At 32.4% G+C, this 11,211-nt stretch overlaps 2 protein-coding genes across 3 annotated transcripts; both read right to left on the minus strand.

The window, feature by feature from the left end:
- Positions 1–25: 25 nt before the first annotated feature.
- LOC115982527 lies at positions 26–1,417 on the minus strand. Of its 2 annotated transcripts, XM_031105150.1 has the most exons (4): positions 1,156–1,396; positions 828–933; positions 596–673; positions 26–287 (listed from the first exon to the last, which is right to left on the minus strand). In XM_031105150.1, exons 1-4 carry the CDS (start codon positions 1,252–1,254, stop codon positions 229–231), a joined length of 342 nt encoding a protein of 113 aa, XP_030961010.1. In that variant the 5' UTR covers positions 1,255–1,396; the 3' UTR covers positions 26–228. The 2 variants fall into 2 exon arrangements, with proteins under 2 accessions (XP_030961010.1, XP_030961011.1); XM_031105151.1 differs by lacking the exon at positions 26–287 and having other exon boundaries at positions 603–695; positions 1,156–1,417.
- A 5,058-nt stretch (positions 1,418–6,475) lies between these two features.
- On the minus strand, positions 6,476–10,329 carry LOC115982528 (DNA-directed RNA polymerases I, II, and III subunit RPABC5). The gene is made up of 4 exons (XM_031105153.1): positions 10,184–10,329; positions 9,965–10,023; positions 6,837–6,931; positions 6,476–6,730 (listed from the first exon to the last, which is right to left on the minus strand). Exons 1-4 carry the CDS (start codon positions 10,217–10,219, stop codon positions 6,705–6,707), a joined length of 216 nt encoding a protein of 71 aa, XP_030961013.1. The 5' UTR covers positions 10,220–10,329; the 3' UTR covers positions 6,476–6,704.
- Positions 10,330–11,211: the final 882 nt, after the last annotated feature.

Consider the following 11,211-nt stretch of genomic DNA (forward strand, 5'->3'; position numbering starts at 1 on the left):
TAAGTGACATTGACAACATTAGAGTGATGGTAGATTGAAATTTTTTAATTAATTAAACAAGTACGTGACACCATGAAACCTAGTGTACATATAGCTTCCCCTATACAATACCCTATAGAGCTTCCAAAATTATTTAAAAACATTAATTATTATCTTTAACCTAGCATTCATTATCTTGAAACTCTAATACATTGCTAATTTTGAGTTTGTGATCTCTTCATATGATCTTCAGTAAAGTTTCCACGGTTTCCTTCTTGCTAATTTTGGTGCCCTTTGAATATATCTACCTGAAAAATAATATATGAATTCATGTAAATATACAATTAGTATTTCAACCAAAAAGAAGATACAATCAATACACGATATCTTTTCACTGCACTACAATTTGATAGTATTTCTGAGCAAAAGTTTGGTGTTGCTACCAAGCAATATTCAATTAATGGAGTAAATATAGATATAAAAGGGATGAAAATTTGAATAATCATCTATCCTTTCATGCCACAGCCACAAATTTGTAGAACTAAGTTATTTATAAATCAAATAAAATGCTGAACATGCAACTTCTCAAAAGAAATGAAAAGGCCAAGTGTCTTACTCATTAAGGGTCTTGGAGAAAGAGAGTGAAAATATGATTGAAAGAAGTCTTTATTCTCTTTCTGTAGCTCTCTCCACACTGTAGGCCAAGCATGCATTAACTTCATCAGAACAGATGGATCATACACAGGCACAAGTAAGTACACGTGCACTTGCACATACAAACATGTTCACTAAACACAGACATGGACACAGAGAGATAGAGAGCAAGAGAGAGAGAGAGAGAGAGAGACCTGTAAGTGTGATGAGTGGGCGAATGCTAGCATGCTCTGCAAGTGCCTTTATACATTGGTCTCTATTCATGTGAAGGAGCAAGCATCTTTCTATAAGATGTTGAACCTGTTTTTTACATGCAAAAAGCATAGTGTCCATAAACTTCAATTAATCCATGACCTTTTTTTTTTATGATGAAACTTGATACTATTTCATATCAACAGAAATATTAATATAATAGGATGTCCAGACAAAGCAAAGATTCTAAACAAAAATATATCATCATGAACATTATTTTGTGCAACTTAGATGCTTTGCGGAGAGAGAAAAAAAAAGAGATTCACTAACCATTCTTATGTAGCTGTGGGGGTGGCAATGCAAACAAGGATAGGAATGGTGGTTATGGTACATTTCTCTTGAGTAGAATTGGACAAAACGAGGAGACATAATTGAAACAAATAATAGAAGAAAGAAAAGTGAGAAAACAAACAAATGAAAAAGTGCAAAGGTAGAGAAGATATTTGGTGGTTTATATAGCTCAAAGTGAGCAAGTAATAAGAAAGAAATTTGTTATCCACTGATATCGAAGTGAAGGGCCAAAAAAGCACAAGAAATCCAAACGATAGCTCACCTCATCTTCAAGAGATAAGAGAGAAAAAAGGGATTTTTTGGAGATTGAAATATTTTATTTCGATTATGACAATTGAATTGAGTGGCCAAACTTATGGTCACCTAGAACAATCACCTGAGGCCCTGGTGCACATATTTGCTACCCATTTTTGGGACCTACATTTTTCAAGTGCCATGAATGTGCCGGTGGTCCTTCGAAGGTATAATGATGCTCAGGGGCAACTTGATTTAGAGATGACAATTACATTGAATCCTGACCATTCAATTGTGGATATCCTTAGTGTACAAACATTTGCCACGTTTTGTAATTAGAAAAAAAAAAAAAATGATATTCTTCGTTAGAATTAGATTCATTTCTTGATTTATATTAAATATTACAAATCTAAAATTGAAAACAATGTCATCTCATTTAAAATTTTTTTAAATGTGACCATCTAAATGAAATCTTAATCGTGAAATAAATAATCAATTTCCAAATGAAACTTAAGAGTAGCATGGGTCCTCCTATCAATGGAGCAGTGAAAAACTATCCTCTCAATTACCAAAAACAGCTGCTTTAGCCGAATCATATTACCTGAGGTCATATTACTAAGTATTTCTACTATGTTCAGGAGAAAAAGAGAAAGTATTTCTATTGTGAGGTTCTTTAAGTATTCATTTTACTTTTGCACCAAAAAAAAAATAAAAAATAAAATAAAAATGAGGCGTCTTCTTTTTTTGTGGTAAATATGCAATATATCATTAAGAAATTAAGAGTGTCAGATACAGACTGAAGACAAACATCATTAGAAATATCAAAATCAACAACAATAAAAAAATAAAAATAAAAAATCAAGAGAAGTGTGTAAGTACAGTACAAAGTTCTCAGTTAGATTTCTCCCCCGGGACACCAAAAGATCCGCATATTGATTTGCTTCTCTAAATACACGGTTGATCTCCTTGAGTGGAAATTGTTGGAGGAGCCATCTACAATCTTGAACAAGGACTTTGAAAGTAGGGTTTATCTTCTAAGCAATTTGTAAAAATGAAAAAATAATGAGTCCATCCACTTCTAATACAAGAGTAAACAATCCAATGTGTAAAGCAAGATGTATCTCATCTCTTGAAGCCTATAACTCTAGAATTCCTCATGTTTATACCAAAAATTGTAAAAAATTCTACTGCATTTTGAAAACAAGATCGAATGGGATCAGTAGGTTGCCTATCCAGCTAGAACATCGCGTGATTCCTATAAAGCCAAAGGGACCATAGGAGAAGAATTTCCAAGGTAAATGAAGTTTATGCGTTTAAGGTGAAGTACTGTGAACGTATAGTTGAAACCAAGCCAATGTTTTTGAGGGAGATAAGATGAACTGATGCAATCAGCAAGTATACCCAACCTGTTCCAAAAAAAATCCATAAATGTTGATATTCCTGAAGATAGTGTACAATTTATTCCACATTGTGCTCGCACAATAGGCATGATAGCGAAATATTGAATTGTCTTGCAGCTAAAAGCTTATATAGTTATATTGATTTCATATAAATGGAAAATGCTAAACTACGATGCAACAAATTTTAACAAAAGCTCCTGCGCCAAAGGCTTGTAAATTTGTTAAACTCCCCATAATTTATAGGCGTATGTGTTTCATGTACTTTTAAGAGTTCTATAGCTAGCTCAATTGATGCTTCATGACATTTCCAATAACGATGTACGAGTTTCAAATCTTCTATCCCCTATTATAATTATTTAACCACCAAAAAATATGTGCTTCCTTAGCCAAATAATGGTTAAAGGCAATGTGGACATTTTTTGAAATGAAAAACCCTTTTTTTTCTTTCTTTTTCTCTCACTAAGATAAGATAAAAGATATTTTCTTCTCATCAAGTTGTAGTTCGAAAGATTTATGGCCATGTTTTTAGATCTTTCACATGCAATTTGTTTCCCATAACATCGTCAATGGGCCTTTTGTCTAATATTAAGGGCCCGTTTGGATGAAGGGGGAAGGAGGAGAAGTAGAAGAGAGTAGAGTAGAGTTGACTAAAAATAGACTAATTTTGAGTTAAATCTATTCTATTATACTCTACTCCTCCTTTACCCTCAATCCAAATGGACCATAAGGGAAAATGTCTCATCTCCTCCATCATTTTGCCTGATCCCAAGAGTTAAATGGATTTATTTCTTCTTTTATGTAATGTTGTCTTTCTCTTCTTTTATTAAAAACTAATCACAGATCCATGCGATGTACAGAAAAATTTGACAATTTTTTTTTAAGTGAAAAATTAAAATAGTATATGAGATTTATAAGTATTAATCTCAAGTCATTCTTAAAATAATGTGATTATTTTCTAACAAAGTATAGTTATAACAATATATAAAGATTTTCTAAATTTATCTATATTTGTTATTTGAAAGTTTTTTTTTTTTTTTTTTCAATTAAGGAAACATATATAATACATTTTACATTCGATTATTATATAAAGTGAGATATTTTGCAAATAATATAATGTGTGGTTGAAAATTTTTTTTCTAGTGCTCCTTATAAATGGTTCATCATCTATAACTATTGGTTCGTTTGGATTGAGGGTAAGTAAAATAGAGTAGATTTAGCACAAAATTAACTTATTTTTAGCCAACTCTACTCTGCTCTCTTCTACTCCCTTTTCATCCAAACAGGCCATATATGTCTTGAATGACCTAATAAGGAAGTAAATATAAGTAAATTCATCACTTATACTAGAATAAAAATACAAGCCTTTAATAATATAAGAAAAATGTAATTTTATAAAAAAAAAAAACTTACTTACATTACACTAAGAATGTGATATAATTGTCAATGAAGTAACTTTTATTTTTACACAAACTTCTCCTCCCAAAGTATCATTGAAGTGGACTGAATTGATTAAATTGAACCAAACAGACAGAAATGGACCAAAGTATACAAAAATGGACCAAATAGATTAAAGTAGACTGTGTATGTCATAAGATCTTGCTTCATGCTGAATCAATCAATATCCAATCAATCTTTCTCAAAAAAAAAAAAAAAATCAATATCCAATCTGAATCTTACACTAGCTTGGTTTACTGCAAAGCAAGGAAAAAAAATTCAATTTTTTTCTGTCTTTTTGTTAGTAAATAAAAAGGGGGGGGGGGAAGACAGAAATAAAATAATTATAAAAATAAAATCCTTAGAGATCCTCCAAAAAAAAAAAAAAATTCCAGAAATATTATTGCAACAATAGAAGTTATTCAAAAGTATCTTTTCTTAGCCTTTTCCACATAACCAAAAGAGATGTCATGTGTAATTGAAACATTATTATATATATATATATATATATATATATCAACAATTCAAACTATACCACTTTGCGTGCAGTGTCTCTTTGTAAATTCACCAAATATATGGAAAATTGGAATTCGACAAGTTTGTTATAAGATTTGACATTTATTTTATATATATATATATATATATATATATAATATGTACCTACTTTACTTTAGCCAGACGCATCTTGATCTGAATAGACTTTGATTATATTTTTGAATTAATGAGCCGGGTCATTGAGAAGAAAAGCCAAGAATAATACTAGTAGTAATTAAGGTACGCACAAAATGCCATTGACTTAAGACTATGCCATCATTTTTGCTTTGTCCATTTAGCGACAAATCGGTAGTCTAATACACGTATTCCACCATTATTGACCAAAATTAACTTGCTCTCAACTCCAACCCATGATTTTGAAACACATGTGACAGGGCTGCATATTCTTTCTACTCGATGGAACAGAACACGACTGTTTGTTACTATTTGCTAATGAGACATGACATTTTCTTTTTTTCTTTTTGTAACAAGACATTACTGGTGACTAAACGAGTTCAAACTTCAAACTCTTCTTTTTATGCATTTTTTATAGTTTCATATTCATATTCGTTAGTCAAATTTAAATTAGGTGGAATCCTCTTTGGTATTCAGCCACTATCCAAGCAGAGAAATCAGACAATTTCGTCCCATGACATGACATGACATGTTAAGAGGACTTTTTTTTTTTTTTAGTAAAATAAAGTAAAAAAAAAAAAAAAAGATTTCTTACAAATTAAGTGAAATAATATGTCAAACGAAAAGGTGAAAATGTGTTAATTGCTTCAAGGAATTATCATGACAGATTTGAGAGGACAAATCAGGTAAATATTTTATGAATTTGTTATCAAATATTACAAATTTCTTGCACCCATCTAAAGATGTGAGATGCCCATTATTGGACTTAGACGCCTATGCTTAATGCATACTTTACGCATTATATTAAAGGGAGATATCATTTGATGAGTAGGATTGAGATTTCATTAGGTTGTCCACGAGTCAGTTTGAGTTAAGTTTATGTCCAACTTACAACCGACTAGGCCAAATTGGATGAAGAAATTTTGGACCCACCACAAACCGGTGAGAGAGTTGAATTGGATTGGCTAAATTACGTGTCAAGTGACAGTCGGTTCAATAAAAACCGACAATTACAAAGCAACACTTGAAATTCTTCGGATTTGTTGGTTTTCACAGTCAGGTTGGGTGACTTAAGTTTTGAAGGAGTAAACCAACCACCTGACCTATTTTGAGGGTGGGGCCCCGTTGTCAACCGCTAGAGTAGTCTATTCTTACAGTTCAAATCCAATCAGGTGTGATATGTCAATTGGTAATGGATTGGGTTACCAGGTGGCTTGGACACCCTAAATTTCATTAAAAACAAACACCAAATATGGGTTACAACTTATGACACAAGAGATGCCATTTGATACTACTTAGTACATACAGTCAACATTCACACGGAAAGGCGGAGAATTAAGGGAATGTTTGGTACATGCACTTAAAAACTGAAAACATATGTTTGAAAACATGTGTAGAAATACGTGTAGATGAAAAAGTGTGAAGAAATGCGTGTAATATTGTTTAAAAATTGAAAACATGTGATTGAGTGGGTGTACCAAACGGGACCTAAGTGCCCTAATAGGATCCCAACAAATATGTGTGATAATTCACATCAATAACAAATTATTTCACAAGAAACATTACTGCTAAAGCAACAAACATATTTTAATTTAGTGGATAGGTTCATACACATTAAAATAATTCATAAAAGCAACAACAGAATTGTCTTGTACATCCCATAATATTTTCACTTGTGTCTGGCTACATCCTATTTGACCAGTACTTGCTCCAAACAAAATAAAACAGTTAACCTAGATAGACATTCACATTTGGTAAAACAAACTTCTGCTCACTTGCAGCCCCCATTCATTAAGTGTTATCATTCCTCTCCAGAGCTGCAAAAAAGTGGATATGTAAGTGCCAATAGAGCCATAAGAATTCCCCTAAACTGAAATGTTAAGAGAGAGGAGAGGAGAGGAGAGGAGAGGAGAGAAGGATTACTATTGTAATTAAGAAGCTTCTCAATGAGGTCAACATGAGTCATAAGCATTCGCCTGCAGCAGTATCGGACCAACCCCAATCCATCAAGTGCATCTCTGCATACCACATAATTAAACATTAGTGCCACCAACTAATATCAACTGCAAATTCATGTTTATAATCAAAAGTAAAACAAGGTAACACCGCCCACTACCTGTCAAGATCATGCTCCAAGAATTCAAAACTCAAGCATATTTCTTAGCCGGTCAAATTGTATTTTTTAGTGTTTAATACTCAGAGAATACACATATACGTTCATAAGCACAGGTACAAATGACTTACAAAATTCAGCCAATATTGATCAATAATGTCTATGGACCCAAACCAAATGCAAGTGCATACAAAATAAATAACCCGTTTCACATATGCTTTCAAATTCTCATAAATTTTGAGGTGCTTCTTCACTAACAAATTTTCTTAACAGTCTCAAGCATTAAGTTTCAAAATCACAATTATAACTTACAGTGTCATAGACAAACTCGCACCATAATCACCCACAACTACACTACCATACGCTTAGAGATTCACATCACCAAATTCGTCTCAGTGATCAAAAAAGATTCACAACATATAGTCACCACCCTTATTTCCTTAAAAAAATTAACAATAGTAATAGTCAGCACTCTTATTTTCTTGATAATTCATATTTTTCATGGCACTAAGAACACAGATTACAACTCAGAGCTATGCTGGCCTCATGGAAGCAGCACAACCCACACAACAGAACAGAACGCAAACAAGACAAAGGTGTACAGAGTACAGACTGCACTTTCACAAACAACCAGAACAAAAGGCTGTTCTAACTTCACTAACAATACTCAAAGCTATCTAAGAATACGCCAATTTGCACAGAGATCTTGCTTAGGATTGAGTTGGACACTTTGCCGCTGCCCCTTACATCCCTTTTGATACCTTTAAAAATTAGTTCCTCAGTCTGAACCTCACGCCCATAGGTTATGTTATTTCTTTGAATCCACAGGTGGTAAACTGTTGCCCACCAAGCCAATTTGCAGAATAAAGGTGATGTTAGTGGTGAACCAAGGTAAAAGTGATGTTACTCTAATCAAAACATGCCGTATTAGCTGTTGTGGAAAAAATTGTGAACAATATGGTGTCATAGCATTTTTTTTATGAAAATATTAAAGCTGCCATAACTATTACTACAAAAGGCTGACAAATTGATATTGCCAAGTGTCTTTTTCTCTTAATATATAGACAGTGGAAAACCTTAACCAGATGAAGCCTAAACTTTTGCTCCACTGGAGCATCAAAAGGTGAAGACAAGGGTTTGTCAAGAAAATATGAGAATAAGGGCTGTCAAGAGTCAACCCCACTATAACAGTAGGGATAACACTACCATTGGGTTTAGTGAAATCTAACTTATGGCACTTTGCACTTGTTAGTTACAGACAATAGCTACTTATATTATTAAATCCTAAAGGAATCCTTAGGGGTAAAGAAAAGAGTTGTGAGTGCCTAAAATTCAGTGGTGCTTTTTCTTTGGTACTTAGCACCCCAGCTTTGTTTGGGTTTTGAATCATATCCACCCAAGTCACAAAGATAAATGCTGAAACAAGCATCTACCATAGACACCGAAAATGACACCATGCAAAAGATAGAGAGTTATACCATAAAGAGAGAGACATACAGAAAGAATATGAGTTTTAAATGACCTAATCAATTGAAGGAAGACTGTCTATAACGCTTAATTGAGCCAGGAAGAGCAAAGCAAACATCCAGACTCATTATTTTGGATGTTTCTTAAATATCAACTCACAAGCAATGCAATATCTTATCATTGATAAGTCCAAAATTTCCAAACCACAAATTAAAAGGATGAAAGTTTCTTGCCTATTCAAATCATATTTAACAGACATTTCAATTCAAATTACCACATGAAATCTATATAACAATTCAATATAATGCAGATAACTCCAGTAATTGTCAGTATATCTAGTTTTGCAATATTTCATTTCACATCAACACTGATAATCATCGAAAGCAGCCAAATTGTCTTAGTAATTTCAAGATTTGAATATAAATGCATAAGGTCACAAGATAATATTGCTTTGAGATGCTTATCGCATTCAGTTGGCAAGAAATTAATAAGAATTTTTGAAATCCAAAATATGGACTTAGTAAATTTCAGATTAGAAAAGAATTCTTCTTTCTTTTGTAGTATCACAGAGGAATTTGTAGCAACACAAAAGCTTCTCCTACCAGGAATACCAACCCACTTCTAATGATTTAAAAATGAAGCAAAAGTATAGGCTTTAACTGCCAAAAAAACTATGCCAATTCTAAAAGAGCTTAAAAAGAAGCTGAAAACAGCCTTGCCAGATAGGTGCCTTAACAATCCAAGCACATGAATATATGCCAATACAATGTCCAACCGGACATATGCAATGGTTGGATATCTGAAAAATGTTCTCGCTCTTTAAATTATTTTAGTAAGTTAAGGAATATTAGTTTTGCAAAAGGAATTGGCTAGGAGAACCCACTGAAGCACAATGGAAAACAAAGGGAGAGAAGTGAGAATATTAATAAATATGACAGGAAAGCATCACCAAAAAGTGAAAATGCACTTTCAAATAAAAACAACAATAGATGCCAACCATAACTAACAAAGTTATCGATGATCTACAAATGGGTTCTTCTAGGGACGCAACAAAATGTCACAACATTTTCACAACAATTGATGTGTCAATTCACCCTAAGTTAAAATAAAATGAAATATTATAAAATCTTTATACCGGGACCCACCACAACTCAAAAATAAAAAAAAGATGCTGTGAAAATGTTGTGAATTGTTGTTGTTTTCGGCTACTATATATAATGGAATAGTATATATAACATTGCCAAAGCAGCATTATTGTAAATATCACTGGGTTATCAATCACAAATTCAGTACATTTAGCAAAAAAAATACCGGGTAAAAAAAAAAAAAAAAGTTCCAAATAATACAACAAGATGTTATTTTAGTTTAACATGTCATGTATTTATCTGCATAACCATTACAGTTTGCAATCATATGAGTAAACGCTTATAACAATAAGTCCCTAACAAAATAACGAAAGAGGTTCTCTCACCCTTCAGAGTAATCTGACTGTAGAAGGTCAAGATATGTGTCCCATTTGTTTCCAATTACCTATACAACACAAAAAAATAAATAAAATCACTGACTTGGTGGAACATGAACAAGAAAACCTCCTTAACCAAATCAACAAAACCTCACTGTGAATAAATACTATATTAAAAGGTATAAACTTGGGTTTTACAATCAATAACAATGTAAGGAAAGTAAATACCTTGCCGCAGGTAAAGCAACGAACTGGAATGATCATCTTAGCGGTTGCCTTAGGTTGTTCCTCTTTCTCTTCTCTTCTGTTCTGTGTCTATGTGGTTTCCGTGGGTTCTACAGGGTTCTAATTTCTGAGGAGGTTTATGGTAAAGTGAGTGAGGGCGTCCTTGACTTGGTCATTTGTTTTAGGCCGGTTGGATTTTTTTGACCCACCCGGCCCATTCATTTTATGATTCTTAAAAAAGTTTTTTAATAAATGAAAAAGTTAACAGATTTTCAAATAAGTGCATGTTTTCAAAAAAATAAAAATAATAATAATAATAATAAGTGCATTAGTTTAAGATTTTTTTTTTTTTTGAAAGCTGAGTGATATCGAAATTTTCCTAAAATGATCCATTAATAAATATCCAAAGAACATCCATTAATTGGACCTTTTAATAAAAAAAAAAAAAAAAAACTCTATATCTACAAATTTTCACAATAAATCCTAAATGACATGTTATTTTTGGTGTAAAAAAGTAATCTCAGTGATAGGTTCAAATTTAAACCAATAACAACTAATCAACTATAATTTGTTGTGAAAATATTGTGGACATAGCAATTTTCTTCAATAAACTACTAATTTTTTTAAAAAATGCTACTATTAGGATTTAGATAAAGTGCATTAATTTAAGGCTACTAAACCATACAATTGTGAGATAAAAAGTTAAGAAATGTAAAATGGTGAAAAAGTTCAAAGTTAAAAATTAAGTTTTTCTTAACGGTTAATATGGGCCATCGAAAGTGATAGAGGTCGCGGACGTGATTCTCTCTCTCTTGGGTATGTGTGGGTGAACTTTGTTGGTCTTTGGGTATAAATAAGTAAATAAAACCTCTTTGCAATTAACGTAAATTTGAAAATTGATACTAGTCTCACTCTGCCTCTCACTCTAAATTGTCTTATAAATTAGGAAAGGAAAGAAGTATATGTCTTTGGCGTGAAAATGTAATCAACAAGAAGGATGAGTATGTTTACTGGGTTTAAAACTTTTAAGA

The sequence above is a fragment of the Quercus lobata genome, chromosome 3 (assembly GCF_001633185.2).
Source record: "Quercus lobata isolate SW786 chromosome 3, ValleyOak3.0 Primary Assembly, whole genome shotgun sequence".
Taxonomy (NCBI): domain Eukaryota; kingdom Viridiplantae; phylum Streptophyta; class Magnoliopsida; order Fagales; family Fagaceae; genus Quercus; species Quercus lobata.

Bases quoted from the DNA above. Each gene is read 5' to 3' on its own strand.
- LOC115982527 (XM_031105150.1), bottom strand. From the start codon at position 1,254: ATGTCTCCTCGTTTTGTCCAATTCTACTCAAGAGAAATGTACCATAAC. The intron at 934-1,155 runs GTTAGTGAATCT...TGTAAAAAACAG, and splicing joins CCCACAGCTACATAAGAATG to GTTCAACATCTTATAGAAAG. The intron at 674-827 runs GTCTCTCTCTCT...CTTGGCCTACAG, and splicing joins CCCACTCATCACACTTACAG to TGTGGAGAGAGCTACAGAAA.
- LOC115982528 (XM_031105153.1), bottom strand. From the start codon at position 10,219: ATGATCATTCCAGTTCGTTGCTTTACCTGCGGCAAG. The intron at 10,024-10,183 runs GTATTTACTTTC...TGTGTTGTATAG, and splicing joins GTTGCTTTACCTGCGGCAAG to GTAATTGGAAACAAATGGGA. The intron at 6,932-9,964 runs GTGAGAGAACCT...TGTGGTATGCAG, and splicing joins CAGTCAGATTACTCTGAAGG to AGATGCACTTGATGGATTGG.